Source organism: Bos indicus, chromosome 2 (assembly GCF_029378745.1).
Source record: "Bos indicus isolate NIAB-ARS_2022 breed Sahiwal x Tharparkar chromosome 2, NIAB-ARS_B.indTharparkar_mat_pri_1.0, whole genome shotgun sequence".
Classification (NCBI taxonomy): Eukaryota; Metazoa; Chordata; class Mammalia; order Artiodactyla; family Bovidae; genus Bos; species Bos indicus.
In genome coordinates, this window is record NC_091761.1 from 24,629,163 (window position 1) to 24,652,460 (window position 23,298).

Below are 23,298 nucleotides of genomic sequence, written 5' to 3' on the forward strand. Positions count from 1 at the left end.
TGGTGTTGAAGACTGGTAGAGTCCCTTGGATTGCAAGGAGATCCAACCAGTCCATCCTAAAGGAAATGAGTCCTGAATATTCATTGGAGGGACTGATGTTGAAGCAGAAACTCCAGTACTTTGGCCACCTGATGTGAAGAGCTGACTCATTTGAGAAGACCCTGATGCTGGGAAAGGTTGAAGGTGGGAGGTAAAGGGCACGACAGAGGATGAGACGATCCATCAACGTCTCAATGGACATAAATCTGAGTAAGCTCCGGGAGTTGGGGATGGACAGGGAAGCCTGGCATGCTGCAGTCCATGTAGTCACAAAAGTCAGACATGACTGAGTGACTAAACTGGACTGAAGCACATTCACATTCATTTCTTCACCAGTATTCAGCTTCAGAACTTTTTCATTTTCCCATACTGAAAGTCCACAGTCATTAAACAAGTCCCCATTCTCTCCCAGTACCCAGTTCCAGGTAACCACTATTCTATTTTCTGTCTTTATGAATTTGTTCTAAGTACTTCATATCAGTGAAATAATATTTTTCCGCTTCCATTTGGCTTATTTCACTTTGCATGGTGTTTTAAAGATTCATTCATGTTGTAGCATGTATCAGAATTTCATTCCTTTTTAAGGCTGCACAGTACGAAGTGACTTATTTTGAGTTTGCTGATGCTTTTGTGTTTCTTTATTGACTTTCTTCAAATAAATCACCCTGTATAACAAAGGTAACTGAGTATTAAGGTTTGGCTCAGTATCCCCCAAATGCCTTCTTATAATAATATTCTACTTGCTAGAGATAGCGGATACCTTTTGTATTTTTCAGCTATAACTTTAAATTTGGGGTTGGGGGACAGGATGGTGTACACTGGATTGATTGAAGGTAGGAGCTGAGTCTTCACCGTGGCTCACTGAGTTGCTGAATGTATTTGTACAAATCAGTTCTTTGAATTTTCTAAGGGTCCTTCTGACTCTAAATTGCATAAATATATGATTTGCCTTTCTGAATATACTAGTAGATAAAAATGTAGATATTTAATAAAGTTCATAGAATGTGTGTATATTTTTTTTCCCTGTGCTTTTTTGTTTTATTAATTTAACTTTTATTTTTTAACTTGTATTTTACATTGAAGTATATAATTGATCAACAGTGTTGTGTCAGTTTCAAGTGTATAGCAAAGTGATTCACTTATGCATATATATGCATCTATTCTTTTTCAAATTCTTTTTCCATTTAGGTTAATATAGAACTTTTTTTTTATAAAATTGAAATGTGGTTGGTTTCCAATGTTGTGCCAATCTCTGCCATACAGCAGAATGACTCACTTATGTACATGTATGCATTCTTTTTTTCAGTTTTCTTTTCCTTTATGGTTTATCACAGAATATAGTTCCTGTGCTATACATGAGGTCCTTGTCATTTGTCCATTCTAAATGTAATAGTTTGCCTCTACCAACCCCAGACTTACACTTCATCCCTTTCCCGCCCCACCTCTCCTTTGGCAACCCCAAGTCTGTTCTCTGTGTCTGTGAGTCTTTCTGTTTTGTTGATGTGTTCATTTGTGACATACTTTAGATTCCACGTGTAAGTGATACCAGCGTGACTCCTAAAAAGCAAATGATTGGTTTGCCAGCCAACCATTTATGACCTTTGCTAGTTAAGGAAAAAACCTTTGACCTCTTCTCATAAATACAGAAAGTTTTACTACTGAACATGAAATATGTTTAAAATCTAATATTCTATATTTCAGGGTAATTGTATTTTTATGTCTATTTGCTGAGACTTGGTGTGTTTTGAAAAAATCAAGATGCTATGCGTTGTTCTTCCCCCTATAATCAGCCTAGCGACTTTTCATTTTTATTTTAAAAGTTAATGTTATGAGCAGAAGAAATAGTGCTAATTCTTCATTATAAATATAAAAATTTCAAATGTTTCTAAATTTCATAATATAGAAAGTGACAACCTATTCTAACTGGTTCCCTAGATCACTATTGTATTTGTGTTATACATTCTCATTGATCTTGAGTTTTGTTCAGAACTTAGAACCACAAATTGCTCATTGCTTTGTAGGAGTGTGTGGATATAGTCAGGATGATACCACTGTTTTTACTACCTGAAAATTTGTGTACTGATAATCATACTTTATAGAGTTTTACTATATTTTTTAGTAATGCATATGCTGTGTTATATGACATGTGGCTTGATAAACAGTTTTTAATTGGCTTGTTCCTCCCAGGATTCTTTAGCATGAGCACAGTGAGGGCATAGTCTCCAGTGCCCTGAATACTACCGCGACAGAGCCATTCTTTTCCCTCAATAAAGGGCAAAGGCATAGAGTATATTGGGCTTCCCAGGTGGTTCAGGGGTCAGGAATCTGCCTGTCAAGCAGGAGACTGAGATTCGATCCCTGTGTTGGGAAGATCCCCTGGAGGAGAAAGTGGCAACCCGCTCCTGTATTCTTGCCTAGAGTGTCCCATGGACAGGGGAGCCTGGCAGGCTACAGTCCACGTGGTCGCAAAAGAGTTGGACATAACTTAGCAAGTAAATAGCAGCAGCATTGCTTTTGGATATAATGTAATTTGTGTAATTTAAACATACTTCAAAATGTTTTAAGTAATAAAAATGTAACTTTGAATGTGTAATGTGACTTAGATGAGTGGGCATAAAATGAAATGTGAAATGTAGTCATTTTCTTAAAAATGTGTTGGAAAACATGTCTCTAAAAAGTCATATATCCTAAATTGAGTTTCTTCAAGAATATTTGAGTTCCTGCCCTGAATCAAGCCTGTGCTCTGACAAGCCTACTTTCTGACAGGGAATTAGATTTGAAATAATGAGTTACATAATTACTTTAACAGGAATTTTGTGAGGGGCACAGAACAAATGCTGTAAGGATGTGAAGTCATCTGGGGACTTTTAAGATGATTCTCTTGAGGAAATGATATTTGAAATGAGTCATGTAAAGATTGTGCGTGTGGGTGTGTGTGCTTAGTTGACTTTTTGCAATCCCAAGGACTGTAGCCCACCAGGGTCCTCTATCCATGGGATTTCCCAGGCAGAATTACTTCAGTGGCTTGCCATTTCCTTCTCCAGGGGTCTTCCTGACCGAGGAATTGAACCTACATTAGCAGGCGGATTTTTTTTTTTTTTTTTTTACTGCTGAGCCGCAAGGGAAGCCCAAATGCTCCATAAAATCATTGAAGGCTCTTTCCCACTTTTTGATTCGGTTGTTTGTTTTTCTGGCATTGAGTTGTATGAACTGCTTATATATTTTGGAAATTAATCCTTTGTTAGTTGTTTCATTGCTATTATTTTCTCCCATGCTGAGGATTGTTTTTTCACCTTGCTTATAGTTTCCTTTGCTGTGCAAAAGCTTTTAGGTTTAATCAGGTCCCACTTGTTTACTTTTATTTCCATTACTCTAGGAGGTGGGTCATAGAGGCTCTTGCTTAGATTTATGTCAAGTGTTCTGCCTATATTTTCCTCTAAGAATTTTATAGTTTCTGGTCTTACATTTAGGTCTTTAATCCATTTTGAGTATATCTTTGTGTATGGTGTTAGGAAGTGTTCTAATTTCATTCTTTTACATGTAATTGTCCAGTTTTCCCAGCACCATTTATTAAAGAGGCTGTCTTTGCCCCATAGTATATTGTTGCCTCCTTTGTCAAAAATAAGGTACCCATTTTCTATCTTGTTCCATTGGTCTATATTTCTGTTTTTGTGCCAGTACCATACTGTCTTGATGACTGTAACTTTGTAGTATAATCTGAAGTCAGGAAGGTTGATTCCTCCAGCTCCATTCTTCTTTCTCAGGACTGCTGTGGCTATTCAGGGTCTTTTGTGTTTCCATATGAATTGTGAACTTTCTTGTTCTAGGTCTGTGAAAAATGCCATTGGTAGTTTGATAGGGATTGAGTTGAATCTGTAGATTGCATTTGGTAGTATAGTCATTTTCCCAGTCAAAAAGTGGGGGAAAGACTTAAACAGACATTTCTCCAAAGAAGATGTACAGATGGGTAACAAACACATGAAAAGATGTTCAAGCATTGCTCATTATTAGAGAAATGCAAATCAAAACTACAATGAGATATCACCTCAGGCTGGTCAGAACGGCCATCATCAAAAAGTCTACAAACAATAAATGCTGGAGAAGGTGTGGAGAAAAGAGAATGCTCTTGCACTGTTGGTGGGAATGTAAATTGAGACAGCCACTATGAAAGACAGTATGGAGATTCCTTAAAAAAACTAGGAATAAAACCACCGTATGACCCAGCAATCCCACTCCTAGGCATTATACCCTCAGGAAAACAAAATTGAAAAAGACACGTGTTTCCCATTGTTTATTGCAGCACTATTTACAAAGCTAGAACATGGAAGCAACCTAGATGTCCATTGACGGATGAATGGATAAAGAAGTTGTATATATACACAATGGAATATTATTGAGCCATAAAAAAGAATGCATTTGAGTCAGTTCTGATGAGGTAGATGAACCTAGAACCTATTATACAGAGTGAAAAGAGTCAGAAAGAGAAAGGTAAATATCGTATTCTAACATATATATACACAATCTAGAAAAATGGTACTGAAGAATATATTTACAGGGCAGCAATGGAGAAACAGACATAGAGAATAGACTTAAGGACATGGGAGAGGGGAGGAGAGGGTGAGATGTATGGAAAGAGTTTCATGGAAACTTACATGACCATATGTAAAATAGATAGCCAATGGGAATTTGCTGTATGGCTCAGGAAACTCAAACAGGGGCTCTGTATCAATCTAGAGGGATAGGATGGGGCAGGAGATGGGAGGGAGGTTCAACAGGGAGGGGATATATGTATACCTATGGCTGATTCATGTTGAGGTTTGAATGAAAACAGCAAACTTCTGTAAAGCAGGTCCTTCAATAAAAAAATAAATTAGAAAAAAAATCACTGAAGGCTAGTTCAGTGTAGTTTTGGCCACTGGCTAGTTTCACAGCCGTTAGTATTATAGGATGAATAAGCTTTGGTTTTCCTTTTTGTTTTGAACTTTCCTTTAAAGTTTTTATTAGTGACATTTCAAATATATAAAACAAAAAGTAGTGTAATAAATTCAATATACTCATCACCCACTTTTTTTTTTAGGTTAATTTGTGCTTTTATTTGCCAAATACAGTGGTCTACAAACTACAGTGGTCTACAAACTCTTTTGATCTAAAAAGTAGATTTCACAACGCAATGCACAAGCGCACATACATGTATAATATATATATGTAAAAGTGAAGCAAAACTCTGTCAAAATTATCCACCTAGAGTATTAATTCTTTTTTAAGACTTTTTTTTTAACTAAGGATGAACTACGCTGATGCATGTAATCACCCCAGTTCATGTTAGAGTTCACTTTAATTAAGTGTGACTACACCTTTTTTTTAAATACACCTACTTTTAATAATTGTGAAGATAATTACTAAGTTTGTTTTACTTATATCTCCACCTATTCCTCTATCCCCTAGATTATTTTGAAGCAAATTCCAGGTGACAAATTTCATCTGTAAATATCTCAATGTGTATTTCTAAGAGATAAGAAAAATTACCAAAAACAAACCTCAAAAATGTTGATGTCTCAGTATTATCAAGCATTTGTGTTATATCAGTATTTTCATTTCCTGATTTTCTTATAAACTAAAAAAAAAATTTTTTTTACTTTGTTTTAATCAGAATCCAAATAAGATCTGTATCTTTGTAATTAATTGCTGTATCTTTTAGGTCTTTAATTAGGTTCTCTTCCATATCTTCTTTAAAATGTTTTTTTTTCCAACTCCAAAATGTTTACTTCTAATTTCCCACAATCTACATTTTTGCTGGTGTGTTTCTGTCGTAATGTTTAATTTAACATTTTTCTTTGTCCTTTATATTTTTTCTGCAAATTGTTGATTACATTTAAAACATTCGTTCTCAATGTGCTAGGTATTGTTGGCGTCTAGTGGGTAGAGGTCAGTGACGTTGCTCAACATGATACAATGCATAGGAGGCCCCCACAGCAGAGTTATTCAGCTTCAAATGTCACTGTTGAGTGCAGAGGTTTAGAAACTCTGATCTATTAGAGACTTGGTCAGATTCAGTTTCAATTAGTTTTCATCCAGTCTCTTTCTTTCTGTGATATTTAGGGACTGTTGATTATTATTTAGATCCATTAATGTGTTAAGAGTTTACAAAAGGGTAATATTCTATCATGGGCTTCCCTGGTGGTTCAATGGTAAAGAATCCAGCTGCCAGTGCAGGAGACGCAGGTTCAGTCCCTGAGTCAGCAAGATTCCCTGGAGAGGGAAATGGCAACCCACTCCAGTATGCTTACCTGAAAAAGTCTATGGACAGAGGAGCCTGGTGGGCTGCAGTCCATGGAGTCACAAGAGCTGGACACGGCTTAGCGACTACACCACCACCAACCAATATTCTATCATTCCTTCTTTCTTTATTATCTGGAATACCACTACAGAGAAACTTCCCTTCATCAGTTATTTGGTTGCCCTGAGCTATAGTTCATACTGCAAAGGCAGGTTACCAGCTGATGATATTTTATATTTTATTCTAGGTTGATCTCCTATCAAGAGTTTTTGGCATTTGAATCTGTATTATGTGCTCCAGATTCCATGTTCATAGTGGCTTTCCAATTGTTTGACAAGAGTGGAAATGGAGAGGTGACATTTGGTAAGAAAAAAAAAAGATTATATAGTTAAGTGAAGTTAGTGAGGCTGGTTCAATCTTTAATTGCTAAATTTAGTAACTGCATACAGATTGCTGCTTATTTAAGAGCTAGTCAGAAAATGAAGTTTTAATTTCCTAAAAGAATTTATGTAGATAAAATTAAAATGGTTTTATTTTCTTTAAAGCATTGAACTATTGCCAAAAAAAATTGAGGAAGGTAGGAATGTTGTTGCTTCAACTCATTGCCTCTCTGACACTTTCACATTCCTAAAGTTGGTGGTATAAAATTACCTTGTTCTGGGCCAGCCTGGGATAGATTTTTTATGAAACAGACTGAACAACATGGAGTAATCATCTCGTTCTTTAAGGGGTTTCAGGGTAGAGAATTCAGAGCTTCTCCGGAGCCTCTTTGGAAAATTGCTTCGGTGTCATTTTAACGCCCAAGAATGGAACTGAAGGAAGGAGTTAAGGCAGGAATAGTTAGCATTCTCTGAAGCCCCATTTAAAATTTTTGATTTTAGAAAAGAAGGCTAGAATATTAAAGTTGCCTTCTGAATGGGGTGTAGAAATCCATTTAAATCATTTGGTAGGCACATCACTGAGCACACTGTGGATGTCTCAAAAGTGTACAAACTAGGATTTCTATATATAGCTATATATTCGTTTTTTAAAAGAGGCTTACTTCCAGGAATTAGTATGTGCTTAGTCAAAGTATCAGCTAATTTTTCCTGCAATAGGCTTTTCAATTAAAAAGTAGTGTTTTGAAGGACCTAGAGCACTCCTCCCTTTTTTTTTTTTAATATTTGAATTTTTTTTCATTGTGGTAAACAGTACCTAACACTAACCTTAGCATCTTAACCATTTGTGAGCGTACAGTTCGGTAGTGTTGAGTATATTCACATTGTCATGAAACACATCTCCAGAACTTTTTCATCTTGTAAAACTGAACTTGAGCCCGTTTAGCGGTGTACAGTGTGAATTGGCATCAGTTTGTGGTAGAGAGACTCCTGAAAATCTGGCTTCCCCTGAGCCACGGTGCTAAATACTTATTCACTGTAGTGTTTGTTAGAAGACAAACATCCTCTTGTTAAACCCAAAGGGAAAAGTATCACTGCTGTGGTGAGAACGGTGAGAAAGTACAGGCATTGGAAAGGGCTGGTCTAGCTTTTGCTGTCACCTTCGTGGGCATATGTTCTAGCATGGCATTAATTGATTTCTTCTGCCCACTGACCCAGTCGTCTTCTGTGTAAGAACATTTTCCCAAATAAATACCTACGCAGAGCTGTTTAGGTTTTTGCGTTTATCTTGGCATTCTCTCTTTGGAGCAAGCCCTGGCCTTTTCTGCCTCCTAAAGAATGTTGACTTTCCTCAGAAAAGCCTAAATTTTATAGTTTAAAACATAAAGGCTTTATCATTTCATCATTCAGCATTAACTTTGTACTTCTAAGAATGCTGCATTTTTTATTTTCAATAGTTATCACACATGTTCGTATGCCTTACTTCTAAATATGGTGCACAGATGCTTGGGAAATCACTTGATACAAATAGCTGTATTAGTAACAGTATGCCCATACTTCTATCCTGTGTTCTTGCTTAAAAATTAGATTTCCCAAAGCCACATTCTAACTTACTTTGTCCCTTTTACCTTGGTATTATGATTCTTTGATTGCCTTTTCCAATTTCTATTTTAAAAAAATAAGTCAGTCAAGTCAGTTTATTCAACAGACTAACAATAGAGACTCATGCCATTGTTGATTAGTGGATTAAAATGTGTAGGAAGTAGCTGAATGGTTTATACACACCATATTATTTCATGCAAATGAAAGCTTATAGTTATTAGACTCCAGCTTTAGCATTTTATAGATCTTTTGTTTTTCCCCTCATACTGATTTATGAGTTAAGACTTCAAGAAAATGCAAATAGAATTAAAAGCAAAATGTATCAGTCTTAGTTTTTATAGCACCTGGTGTAAACGGAACATGTAATTCCTCCAGATCCTTCAGTCTACTGCTCCATATTAGAGTTGGGAAAATTCTTACAGAATAAGATGAATTTGAACTCCCTTTTGATGTTGTTCCTGTGATCCCTGGCCAACTGGATGGTTCTCTTGATGGTGTTCACCTAAATCCTGGGGACCTGGACCATTCTCTTCCCTAATGTTGAGGATTCATTTTTAGACAAACCTTCTTAACCATAATGAAAATAATCATAAGGAAGGAGAGAAGAAAGCACTGAAACCGTTACAAATGCCATTTAACAAGATTTCTAAGGCCCACTCATTTCAGGCTGTATTCGACTACAGAATTTCAGCATAAGGAAATAATTAACCTGGAGTTAATTTTAATAGAATTTTGGATCTGTGATAAAGGTCAGTTTTCATGTTTACACTCACTTAATAAAAAGAATTATGCTTATATCTTTACAAATGTATGTTTAGGTAGAAAGAAAATTTAGATCCATTCTAACTCAGTCCTTTTCACCTGATGGACTTATGTTTTCTAGTTTGGAGCTTATTTAAAGTATAGTTTTTTCTTGTGCACATCAGGAGAGAAAGCCAGGAGAGAATATTGGATGCAAAATATAATGGAATAGGGAAAAACTACTATGCCATCAGTATTATCTCTATCTCATGGACTCTGATGACTTATGTGTACATCTATATATATTGTTCTCATCTATGCTTTTGTTTTTTTAGATATGGCTTTTATACACATCAAATTGTGTACTTAAATTGTATACATCTTTGCAAGTATTTATATATATAGCAGTACTGAAAAACATTTACTTGAATGCTGGACAAGTGTTTTTTTTAAAGATGCCTTTGCTGTAGGGGAGAGGACTTAGATCAAGATGTTGATAATCCATTTCAGGATGCACAAGCTCAGGAGAGGGTTCTGAAGTTTTTAAAAGAATGAATAACATCATTAGTTGTTTCTTTGGTGTTCTTTCAGTGAAACCTCTAATGCATGCTGTGGATGATTACTTAATGGCTTGTATATCTGTTTCTGCCTGGTGGCATGAGCCTTCTACGGGCCATTGCATGACTGGTGTGTGCTAGATACAGTGTAAACTTGCCTTGCTGTCACTGTCATCCACTAGCGTACTGGGTGTTTGCTCGATAGCATTGGATTGAGGTAACCAAGATAACCAGCGCTTCTACACTGTGTTGTCAATAGTTGTCATACCTTTGTCCTAAGTTAAAAAAAAAAAAAAAAAAGAAACCTATTGCTTTAACAAGGATTCTAAAAAACCCAACAATACTCTTACCTATTAACTAATAAATGAATATAAAACATGTTATGTATTCTAAATTTCCTATTAAAAATCTCATCAATATTGTGTTCTAAAAGTGTTTGCCTAGGAATGGGAACTGTTACAAGGAAACTTTTCCAGGGGCATATCTTCATCCCCTGACTGTAGAACTCTCAAGAAGTAGGGTTTCCTTTTAATTTTATGCTGTTTGACCACCAATATGTATAGCAAATAAATACGTGTTCCATTTGTGCCTCTAAAATACTCTTTTTCCATAAAGGGCATAATAATCAGATTGGAGTGTTTCAGGCATGACTGCTGCTATGGTTAAAAGGTTTAGGAGATGGAAGTCTAGATATGAAAAATGTCGTATCCTCTGTCAGTGGGAACAAAGCTATAGACATGGTATAATATGAAATCCTAATGGTAATAAATACCTAGTTTAACTTGGTAAGAATGAGAGCTTCACTTGGGTGTTCAAATTAAATCAGTAAGAATTTTTGAGACTCAGATATTACAGAGAAGGTCACATAAATACTCCAGACTGCTAGAGTAGCTTAGAGTTTGAGGTAAAAAAAGGACATGGTATCACTTGTTTTTATGCCATTTGGTGATAGATTGTTGAAGCATCTACCTTCTATAGTAATAGATGCTCTTTAAATGTAAACTCATTTTTCCTGAGAAATGGACCTTTACATATATTTGGCAGCAGGACTACTGTGTGGACTGATTGTACAGTAGTCCCTTTTGGAGGTAGGTAAAAGGGTTAATAGAAATACTTCTCCCTCAGTAAAACAGAGAAGGTCACCCCAGAAATTAACAAGCCACCTGAAGTAGGACTTAGAAGTCTGGCTTGACATGCTGTGTTGGCTGGGACTTCTACAAGCTCCTGTTGTTGATCTTTTTATTGTTGTTGTTTGTTTTCCTTTGTTTTCTTTTTCAGTCTCTTAGTTGTTCCTCTTCTTTCCCCTCAAGTTTTCCTTCTCTGAGAAACTCTTCCACAAGTCTTGCCATTGTTTTTGTTCAGTTATACACAAGGATATTCATTGTTCATGGTGGGAGTCCTTTTAAAAGCCTCTCTGACTTCACTTTAAGAACTGTGCAGGTGAAACTCAGCTGTTGAGGACTCTCTTTTTTCCCCTCTGACAATAAAAATGTTTGCTCTCAAGCCTATAAGCTGGAAGCAGTGGTTCCTGCTGGGCTGGAATCCTTGGAATCAGGATGTCGTTGGGCTGATGGTAGGTGGGCTGTGTCACAGGGCTGATGGCTTGTATACCTACAGGAGGAGTTCTCTGGCCACACCGTTGGTACAGCAGCTCCTTCCAGGCTCATTCATGGAACAGGCATGGTGGCAGTCTTGGAGAAGAGTGCCAGCCCCGGTCAGAGGTAATTTTGTACTGCAGAAAGGTGAACAAGACCAGTAGGAAGCTCCCATAAGGACCAGGGGAGGGATGAGGGTGGATAAGATGGGGAGACGCAGTGTGGGCTGCTGGGGAAATTAAAACCTCTGTTAAGACATATTTACCTAATATATATGCTTCAGTGTATTTCATTTAGTCCAATCATCATAAGTGACTGATACAGCTAAATTGACTAATGTTATAGGTCTGTGAACATTTTTACTTAATCACAGTTGTCACCATTTACCTGCCCTCCTGACAAATCATTGTGCTCCTCTCCTTTAAGCAAAGAGAACATGATAGGCTACTTTTATATCTGACCCTGTTTCCCATTTCAAAGGAATTATAAACCATCTCTTTTATAAGCCCATGCTCCGCAGGAAGTGAAAAAGTGGTCTTTTGTTTTCTGTATGTCAGAAAACAAATGGATTCCTATTTCCCTTAGCAATGCCAACCTGATATAAAACACTCGATCATGATCCTGTTGCCAATAAGTTGTGACTCTCTTACCGCTTTCATCCAAGCCAGAACTGTGGCCACTGAAATAGCACTGCTTAGAGAGCTAAAGACCTTTGTTTGCCACTGGAAAGACGGGATTCTCTTTGGGGAGAAACTTACTATGTAGTTTCAGTTGGATACATTGGGTGTTTTTGAGATTATTGGTGCCCCCTTTCATGTCATACAGAGCCTGATAAAACTGCATAAGAGGAGGTCATTAGTGCTTTGGGCTATTGCCTCAGTATTAAGCTCTCCAGTTCTGGAGCTTTTGTATAACTTTTTTTTTTTTTTTTTTGATAAGCATATCCTGGTAAAAGTAAAGTGGTAATTATGAATTTGACTTTAAAACAGTAGTTGTACTAATTATTTCTCTAAGCTTCCTGATTTAGCCTTAGGGAGTTGGTAGTGGAAACAGTGGAGAAGGAAATGGCACCCCACTCCAGTACTCTTGCCTGGAGAATCCCATGGACGGAGAAGCCTGGTAGGCTGTAGTCCATGGGGTCGCACAGAGTCAGACACGACTGAAGCGACTTAGCAGCAGCAGCAGCAGTGGAAATAATAACAGAAAGGAAGTGGCATACATCAAGAGATGCCAGAGTAGGTTTGAAAGTTTGCAACCTGTGACATGGCTAAAATAATTAAAAGTGTCTGGGCATAGTTAATAAACCATAGCACATAATAATGGTCATAATAAAACCATGTACAAAACTGTCAACTGACCACTTTGGGAAAAGTGGGAAATGTTTAAACAAATATTCATGGAAAATGACACTTCTATATTTGGAGAAATTAATATGAGTAATTTAAGCCATCAGCTTAATTGTTTCAAAGGTACTGTAAGATCTTATTTAAAGGTTGCTAAGAAGTTTACTAAATAGGATTTTAGTTAAAAGTTTTTATTATAGTGCTATTTTTTTCTGAATGTAAATTACACATTGTAATTTTGGTTTATAAATGTCCTTTTTGTGATAGAAAAAGAAATTTTTATGGTTCATTAAATTTTCATAAGTTTGAAAGATTTTGAGTCTGGTTTTATTTGATACAGTTTCACATGAGATTCTGGTATTTTCCAGTCATACAAAGGGAATTCAGTTTTATTCTGCTATTGTATAAAACTTACTTAGGTAGCAGTAAGTATATTTCTTATCAAGCACTTGAGTTTTGAGAGTTGTGACCTTTAAATAAAGGTTATAAAATAACTTATTCCTTTTAATAATTTCTCTTAATGTAATTAAGTTATCCTAATATGTTTTCCATCAATTTCTTCCTATTCCCTTAGTTTAATACTTAAAATAAGAAAACCAATTAATTTGGAAAGAGAAGCAGGTAGGAGAATCCTAAAAAAAAAAATCTTTGCTAAACTGCCTTAATATTTTTAGCTCAAAAGAGTTTTCTGCCATCCTTGTTATTTTAATAATTTTGTAAACTTTAATATATTTGACAACTTGTTGAAGTCTCACATAGAGTTGAGGGTAATCCTCTGTGTTGCTTAGAATCCCATAACTTGCTAGTGCATTAATTCTTTGCTTTCAGAAACTGAAGCTCACATCTTTGATTTGTGTTTATGGAAGATGAAAATAATTGACATGATTTGAAAACTCTGAAATACTGTTGCTATTTAGGCCAGAAATAGATGCTACATTCCATTTGAAAGAAAAGATGAGAATCCCATCTCCCCAGTGACATCCAATGCCGCCTTCCAACTGACCGATCGCTGTGACCTATTCAGAGCTGTCGTGTTGAGTCCAGACTGGTAGGATTTCCAGTTCAGGATTCTTACACTTCCCCTACTTCCCCACCATAGCAATGCTTTTATCAAGAAAAAGTATGTTAAAGCTAAAGGGAATCCATTAAACCATTTACAATGTGAGATTTATATCTGTTTAGAGAATTTTCAGAAATTAGATAAAATAGCGTAGTTGGAGATTATAAAACATTAAGCTTATATTTACTAATTCTTAATATAATTGATAGCTATAGATAGTAAAACCCTTTCACTAATATAATTGGCTTAAATTTGAAAATAATTTTGTTCTTAAGACATCAGTAAAAGAGGCTTCCTGCTTTCTTAACTTTGTTAATGATTTTTTTTTTTTTTTTTTTTGGCATGAGCTTCTAAATTAGTCTATCCAGTCTATGCTTGTTAAAGTACCAGTCATTTGTGAATTGACTTTTCTAGTAAGTGTAGAACTCTGTAAGAAAGTGAATGCCATTGTCAGTGCATGAAGACAAGCTGTCAGAGGGTTTTGGTTGTATATTACATGGTGTGACTGGTTCCTATCTAAAAGTTAGTATACTGTGTTTAGTCCTTCTTTATTTAAAAGTGAATCACTAATTTCACTTATCTTAAAATATTTTAATAGCTGAGACTAATAATCATGGTTTTTACGGGGATTTTGAAGCTTTGTGTCAAGACCATATTTTTGACAATATCAGAAGCTTTTAATAAGGTGCTTGCTGCTGAGCTAATGATATGCTTTGGGTAGTATTTCTTATACCTATCTTCAATAGATATATTCAGGCTAGTGTGAATGTAATAATCAAGCCTCAATCAAGCCATACTTAGTATGACAAATATTGCATTATACCGTAATTTAGGTATTCATGCTTCTGATAAAGGGCTTAATTCGACTCCTTGAGGAACCGGGAAAACACTATTGATTTTATACTGGAATGCAAAGTAGCAGCCATTTATAGTGCAAGATATAAATCACTAACTAATTAAAATTAAATCAAGAGAAATTAAGAATCTCATGGCCTTATATGTAATGGTACACAATCTTAACTGTAAAATTATATTTTGTATCAATTGTGTTCCTGTGCATGGGTTTCTGGGCACAAAAAATTTTGCAGCTAATCTTAATAGAAGCAGATAATATTGACTTTTAAAATTTCTCTTAATTTCTTTCTGTAGGAACATTGCAGTGGACTAAACTACTTATTCCAGATATAATTCATTTATTTTTATTTTCCTTTTCAAGAAAATGTCAAAGAAATTTTTGGACAGACTACTATTCATCATCATATCCCTTTTAATTGGGACTGTGAATTTATCCGGCTACATTTTGGGCATAATCGGAAGAAGCACCTTAACTACACAGAATTCACACAGTTTCTTCAGGTGAGCTTAGTTTTTCATAACCAGTGTAAATATATAACATTCCGTCTCCTTCCTTTTACTTTTATTAGGTTTATTACCAAGAAATGGCAATTCTCTGTGGAATTTTAACCTCATTTTTCATTTCCCACTCCCAGAGGCAACTTATTTAAATTCTTATAATTGTTTCTTTCCTTCAGTGTTTACTTTCATAGCTCTAAATAATAAACATTATTTAAATGTTTTGAAGTGCTGATACTGCAATTTTTAATTTTTCACTCTTAGATATTTTTAAAATTTAATTTGAACACCTGAAGATTGGCAACTAGCTCTTTCACCTTTCCCTCTCGGACACTTTCTGTCCCCGCCCTCCATATCATTATGTCATGATTCTGCTTAGATTATCACATTTGAATCACCACAATTTTGTCAACACCGTGCATGACTAAAATGATCACTTTTCTTAGAGACTCTAATTTTTATTGGTTCATTTTCTGTGTGTTAATGCTAATTCATTCTCAGACTCTGCCTCAGTTATTAAACCCTCATTTTTAATATGTTTAAAACAGAGCAAGTGTTTGATCAGTTTTGTTCTCTTGGAGCAATCCAGGAGCTTTCTTTTTAAAAAAAAATTTGAGGTAAAATTCACTTAACATTAAATTAGCCATGTGAAAGTGCACAGTTTAGTGGCATTTAGTACATTCACCAGCTCTAATTCCAAAACCTTTTCATTACGCCAGAAGAAAACCCTGTACCGAAGAAGCAGTCACACTCCATTCTTGCCTCTCCTTAGCTCGTGAAGCCACCAGTTTACTTTCTGTCTCTATGGAGTTACTTATTCTGGATATTTCATATAAATGGAATTATACAACGTGAATTCTTGTGTCTGGCTTTATCTTAGCATAGTGTTTTCAAGGATTACCAATGTGTAGCGGATATTAATACTTCATTCTTTTTGTGGCTGAATAATATTCCACTGTGTGGGTATATCGTATCTTGCCTATCTGTTCATTAGTCGATGGGCACTTACTTGGGTTCTCGCCTTTCGGCTGTTACAAATAGCGCTGCTGTGAACATTGGTGTACATGTATTTGAATACCTGTTTTCGAATCTTTTGACTATATCTTTAAGGTGTGGGATTATTGGATCATATGATAATTTTAACTTTTTGAGGAACTACCAGACAGTTTTCCACACCCCCTGCACCACTTTTCTGGAACTTTCTGATACCTGACTTTGTACTTATTACATAGCTATCAGCTTGTGATCTCCCTTCACCTTCATGCTGGGGAGTCCATTTGCCTTTCTGTTATGTTGAACCTTCCATTTGCTGGATTTCATCTCTTCATTTGCTATGATTTTTTTCCCTTCTTTTTACTTACTTACTGCAAGGGCTTCCTAAGGAAAGTAAAATAATTCTTTTGTGAGACTTTTTGTATCTGAAAACCTCTGCTCTATCATTACATTTAGTTTGGCCGGGTATAGAATTTTAGTAGGAATTTATTTTCTACCTAATTTGAAGATAAATCTCTTTTTTTTTCCTTCTAACATCCAGTGTTGCCACTGAGCAGTTAATTACCATTCTAATTTTTGGTTCTCTTTTGACATTTTGTTTCCCCCCACTCTAGAGGGTTTTAAGATTTTTTTATTTTCAGTGTTTTGAAATTTCATGATGATGTACCTTGATGTGAGTTTATTTTTATTCATTGTGTTGGACATTCAGGGGCTCTTTTAATTTGAAAGCTTGTGTACTTCAATTCTTGAAAAATAGTCTATTTTTTTTCTTGTCTTGAACTACTAAATATAATAACTGTATGATCCTTTAGTTCTCTTTTCTCTCCTGAATCTTCTATTAAGTTGTTTTTATTATATTTCTAACTTTCAGGAGTTCTTTTTGGTTTCCTAATATTCCTTTTAAAATACTATACTGTTCTTCTTTCATGAATGTACTATTTTCTCTCACTTCTCCAAAAATATTATAGACAGGTGTTTTGTTTTTAAATTTTCTTCTTCTTGCAATCTGCCTTTTTCCTTCAAGTTACTTTATTTCTTTTTGTTTGGATCTGTTTTTCATGTTAGTAGCTCTTCTTCCAAGTCTGATGATTCTGGGTCCTCTGCTCATACTAAAATTGGGATTGACGCTTATTGGGAGCTTTGGGTTCATGTACCTTACTGTAAAGTTCTCTGGGTGGGTGGTCTTATTGGGGTCCCTCTAGTTCAGGTCTTTTATTTTGGACAGGGGAATCAGAATAATCGTTTGGCTTCCCATTGAAGTCTTAGACCTGGGTTTTGACATTCTGGTTGCTGAGTAAGACAGGAGGGTTACAGGTCTCAGTATTCAGTGTGGAGATAGTATGTGTGCTCAGTCATGTCTGACTTTTTGCAGCCTTATGGACTGTAGCCTGCCAAACTCCTCTGTTCATGATCCAGATAAGAATACTGGAGTGGGTTGCCCGTTCCTCCTCCAGTGGAAGTGGGCTTTCGTTTATTTTCCTCCTTTCATTTGTGCCTTGTCTCTCTTAGTCCAGAGATCCTCTGTTAAAACTCACCTCATTGTCTGCCAGGGTTGGGAAAGGGCCAGAGCCCTGGCTCTGGTGGAGTATGGCAGGCAACTAACTGCTTTATAAATGAACTTCCATCCAAGCTTCCTATTCTCAGTGCCACCTTCACCATCACTCTAGGGGTACTGGTGCACCCAATGCATGAGTCTTTGGCAGATTCTGTTATGTACATTGGATTGCTTTCTTTGCTTTTCTAGTTTTCTTGGGCCTTCTAAGCCAGTTATCATTTGCCTCTTTGCACTCTAAACTTAAAAATGTAGTTGCTGTCTTCTTTTTTTGTTCTCTTTGTCTTTGAGCTTCTGTTTTGTTTTTCGTTCTTTACTGTGATTTTTGGTGAGGAATAGAGTTTTAAAAGAGCTAAATGTATGAATTCAGTCTCATTCAAAGCCACAGTATTTCTGAAGCTCTGCTATTTTTATCTCATAGATAGGTGAGATGAGATGCATTTCTAAGAACACAAGATCTTTAGCTTTAGTATAACTTCCTTTATTTACCCTTTCCCTCAGTTTCTTTTCCTGCCCTTTCAATCTAGAAGCAGATTTATTTTCTTTTATTTATTAGAATATTTTTATCTCTTTAGAATATCTTTATTTTATCTTTTATAAATCTGGAGTAGTTTTTTTTTTTTTTTTTCATTAGGGTGATCACATTATCTATTCTACCCAGATGTTTTGATTATACTACATAAATGAAGAGCTTATGTGCAGAACTTTTTTCCTTTAGTTGCTTCTTTTTGAAGGCCTTAATTTTAATTTTTTTAACTTTTTATTTTGAAAGATGTCTATATTAAAAAACAAACCATGTACCCATCAACCAGCTTCAACAATTATATATTGACCAGTTATTTATTTATTTATTTTTACCTATACTTTCTACTCTGTTCCCTACTTGAGAATTTAGAAGCCAATTCCATTTAATCTATAGCTACATATGTGATACTTCAAATACATATATCTTTAAAAGATACAAAAGAGTCCTTCAACTGTTGACCTGATAGAAAATAGAAAATCTATTCTTCTGACATTAGTCTTGCAATGAGGATTCTGCTTTGTCTTTAACATAAAGGTGCACATTTTCTTCAGTACTGTCATTAATAAGGCTTAATCATGCCCATAGTTGCCACTGGATATTTCTGAGAGGTTAAGATGCATGCATGGAGAAGACAAAGATATAACAAAGGCATAAATCGGGGGGAAAATAAGCAGGAGTGAGGAAGAGAAAGCCTGTATAAGATGGAGTAGATGTGTGTTTGCTCCTGATGCTGCTCAGGAATATACTTTCCTTGGGGAGTGCTTTCAACCATAATTTAAGGCTGAAATAGAGGTTTAAAATGCCTGCTTCATTTGAAGGATGATGTGGTTGGAACTGAGGTGATAAAAATATGAAGTGGGTTAGGGAGAAGGACTAAAGTAGAAGAGGAAAATATTTACAAATTGGAGATTGAACAACATGCTCCTAAATAATGGTTCATAGATGAAATCAAAAGGAAAGTAAAAAAATATCTTGAGACAAATGAAAATGGAAACACAGCAAAGCAAAGCATTCATTCTTTGGTGCTTAATAAAAGCAGTTCTAAGAGGGAAGGTTATAATGATAAACACCTACGTTACCAAAAAAAAAAAATCTCAGTCTACCTTTGTACTTCAAGGAGCTAGAAAGAGAATAAGCTCAAAGTCAGAAGGAATTAACAAAGATCAAAGCAGAAATAAATGAAATAGAGACTAGAAAGACAATAGGAAAGATCAATGAAACCAAAAATGGGTTTTTTAAAAAAGCAAAATTCACAAACATTTAGCTACACTAAGAAAAAAAGAAGACTCAAATAAAATCAGAAAGAGGAGACTGATTACAACTGATAAAGATCATAAGAAACTACTATAAACAGTTATACACCAACAAATGAGATAATCTAGAAGAAATGGATAAATTCCTAGAAACATACAACCTACCTCCATTTCATGAAGAAATGGAAAATCTAAACAGACCAGTTACTAACAAAGAGATTGAATTAGTAAATAAAAACCTCTCAATAAAGAAAAGTCCAGGACCAGATGGCTTCACTGTTGTTCAGTTGCTCAGTTGTGTTCGACTCTTTGTGACCCCATGGACTGCAACACACCAGGCTTCTCTGTCCTTCACCATCTCCCGGAGTTTGCTCAGATTCATGTCTATTGAGCTGATGATGCAATACAACCATCTCATCCTCTGTTGCTACCTTCTCCCCCTGCCCTCAATCTTTCCCAGAATCATGGTCTTTTCCAGTGAGTTGGCCCTTCACATCAGGTGGCCAAAATATTGGAGCTTCAGCTTTAGCATCAGTCCTTCCAGTGAATGTTCAGGGTTGATTTCCTTTAGGGTTGACTGGTTTGATCACCTTGCTGTCCAAAGGACCCTGAAGAGTCTCCCCTGACACCACTAGAGGAAATAATTCATTCTTTGGCACTTAGCCTTCCTTATGGCCCAACTCTCATATTGGTACATGCCTACAGGAAAAACCATAGCTTTGACTAGACGTACCTTTGTTGGCAAAGTGTTGTCTGTGCTTTTTAATATACTGTCTAGGTTTGTCATAGCTCTTCTTCCAAGGAGCAATCATCTTAATTCCATGGCTGCAGTCACAGTCTGCAGTGATTTTGGCTTCACTGATGAATACTGCCAAACATTTTAAAAAGAATTAATACCAATCCTTCTCAAAGTCTTCCAAAAAACAGAGGAGAGTGCACTTCTTCCAAATTCATTGTACAAGATCAGTATTACCCTGATACCAAAGCCAGATAAGGGCACTATAAGAAAAGAAAAGAACAGGTCAGTATCCTGATAAAGATAGATGGACATATTCTCAACAAAATATTAGCAAACTGAATTCAGTAGTAGACCAAAAGGATCATAATCAAGTGGAACTTACTCCTGAGATGTAAGGATGGTTCAACATATGCTAATCATTAAATATGATAGACCATATTAACAAAATGAAGGATTAAAAATCATGATCATTTCAGTATAGATGCAGAAAAAGCATTTGACAAAATTCAAGATCCTTTCATGATAAAAGCTCAGATGTAGATGGAATATACTGACATAGTAAAGGCTGTAGATGACAAGTCTACAGCTAACATCACAATAGTTAAAAGCTGAAAGCTTTTCCTCTAAGATCAGGAACAAGTCAAGGATGTCCACTATTATCACTGTTATTCAAAAGGTAATGGAAGGACTTCGCTGGTGATCCAGTGGTAAAGAATCTGCCTACCAATGCAGGGGACATGGGTTTGATTCTTGGTCCAGGATGATTCCGCATGCCACCAGGCAACTAGGCCCACAACTACTGAAACCGACATGCTCTAGAGCTGTGCTCCATGACAAGAGAAGGCACCACAATGAGAAGCCCAGAGACGCAACTCGAGGGTGGCCCCCACTCCCTGCAACTAGAGAAAGCCCGTGCATGGCAATGAAGACCAGTGTAGCCAAGAATAAATTTAAAAAATGTAAATTAAAAACAAGGGAATGGAAGTCCTAACCAGAGCAATTAGACAAGGAAAAGAAATAAAAGGCATCCAGGTTGGAAAGGAAAAATTAAAGTTGTCCTTGCTTGCAGAGGACATAATGTATGTAGACTACCCTAAAGATTTTATGCTTACACAAAATACTGTGCTGCGATTCATGGGGTCGCAAAGAGTCGGACACGACTGAGCGACTGAACTGAACTGAAAATACTGTTAGAACTAAAAATAATTTCAGGAAAATTATCAGATATAAAATTAGTGTGCAAAACAGAGTAGCATTTCTGTACACCAGCAACAAACTATTGAAAAGGTAAATTAAGAAGATTGTTTCATAATAATATGAAAAAGAAGGAAACCAGAGTAAATTTAACTAAATGAAAGATCTGGAAACTATAAGATGTTGATGAAAGACGTTGAAGACATAAATGAAAAGATTTTGTGTCCATGGATTGAGAATATTGTTAAAATATCCACAATACTCAAAACGATTTATGGATTCAGTGCAATCCCTGTCAAAATTCCAGCAGCGTTTTTCACAGAAATGGAAAAAAACAATCCTCAAATTTGTCTGGAACCACACACACACAAAAAACAAAACCCAAATCGCCAAATCTATCTTGAGAAAGAACAAAGCTGCAGGGATGACACTTCCTGAATTCAAACTATGTTGTGAAGGTATAGCATTCAAAACAGTATGCTGTTGTCATAAAACAGACCCATAGATCAATGGAGCAGAATAAAGAGCCCAGAAATAAAGCCGTGTATATATGGAGAAAGAGTTTAGTTCAGTTCAGTCGCTCAGTCGTGTCCGACTCTTGTGACCCCACGAACAACAGCACCCCCGGCCTCCCTGTTCATCACCAACTCCCGGAGTCCACCCAAACCCGTGTCCATTGTGTCAGTGATGCCATCCAACCATCTCATCCTCTGTTGTCCCCTTCTCCTGCCCTCAATCTTTCTTAGCATCAGGGTCTTTTCAAATGAGTCAGCTCTTCGCATCAGGTGGCCAAAGTATTGGAGTTTCAACTTCAACATCAGTCTCTTTAATAAATGGTGTTGGGGAAACGGGACTATCTTAAACCATACACAAAAGCCAACTCAAAATGGATTAAAAACTTGAATGTAAAACCTGAAACTTTAAACCCCTGGAAGAAAACATGGAGAGTAAACTCCTTGACATCCATCTTGGCAATGATTTTTTTGGATTTGACACCATAAGCAAAGGCAACAAAAGGAAAAATAAACATGTAGGACTACATGAAACTGAAAAGCTGCACAGCAAAGAAAACCAACAACCAAATAAAAAGCTATGGAATGGGAGTAAATATTTTCAAACTATATATCTGATAAAGAATTCATATCCAAAAAATACAAGGAACTCATTCAGCTCAGTAGCAGAGCAAAGCAAACACCCTCAAATGCAATTACAAAATGGACAAGGGACCAGAATAAACATTTTTTCAAAGAAGACATACAGATTGCCAACAGATAGATGAAAACTTGCTCAGCATTGTAATCAGGGAATTGTGAATCAAAACCACAATGAAATATCACCTCACACTTACTGCATTGTCCGTTAGTAAAAAGACCAGACACGACAAATATCATCAAGGATGTGGAGGAAAGGGAACCTGTGTACACTCTTGGTGGGAAAGTAAACTGGTACAGCCACCATAGAAAACAATACGGGAATTTCTCAAGGAGTTAAAAGAGCTACTGTAATCCAGCAATCCTACTTCTGAGTATGTATCCAAAGGAAATAAAATCATCATCTCAAAGAGATTATCTATATTCTTGTTTATTGCAGCATTATCATAGTAGCCAAGGTATAGAAACAAGTGTCCATTGACAAAAGAATGGTTAAAGAAAATGTGTCGTGTGTGTACACACACACACACATACATACATCTCATTCCACATTTATGCAATGGAATACTATTTGACAACAACAGAAAAGGAGATCCTGTCATTTGCAACTGCATGGCTGAACTTGGAGGGCATTCTACTAAGTGACATAAGCCAGACACAGAAAGACAAATACTTCTGCTGCTGCTCCTGCTAAGTCGCTTCAGTCGTGTCCGACTCTGTGCGACCTCATAGACGGCAGCCCACCAGGCTCCCCCGTCCCTGGGATTCTCCAGGCAAGAACACTGGAGTGGGTTGCCATTTCCTTCTCCAATGCATGAAAGTGAAAAGTGAAAGTGAAGTCTCTCAGTCGTGTCCGACTCCTAGCGACCCCATGGACTGCAGCCTACCAGGCTCCTCCTTCTATAGGGTTTTCCAGGCAAGAGTACTGGAGTGGGGTGCCGTTGCC

The 23,298-nt window shown here is 36.3% G+C and overlaps 1 protein-coding gene across 4 annotated transcripts in view; it reads left to right on the plus strand.

Moving 5' to 3' along the window:
• SLC25A12 (solute carrier family 25 member 12) overlaps nucleotides 1–23,298 on the plus strand; it is a 183,816-nt gene that overhangs the window by 115,068 nt on the left and 45,450 nt on the right. For 3 of the 4 annotated variants that reach the window (XM_070803274.1, XM_019970934.2, XM_019970925.2), the window contains exons 4-5: nucleotides 6,564–6,679; nucleotides 14,808–14,947. In XM_070803274.1, coding sequence (XP_070659375.1) covers nucleotides 6,564–6,679; nucleotides 14,808–14,947 — 256 coding nt within the window. Of the gene's footprint in view, nucleotides 1–6,563; nucleotides 6,680–11,210; nucleotides 11,315–14,807; nucleotides 14,948–23,298 lie in introns of those variants that run through there. The other variant, XM_070803275.1, reaches the window with a different exon arrangement.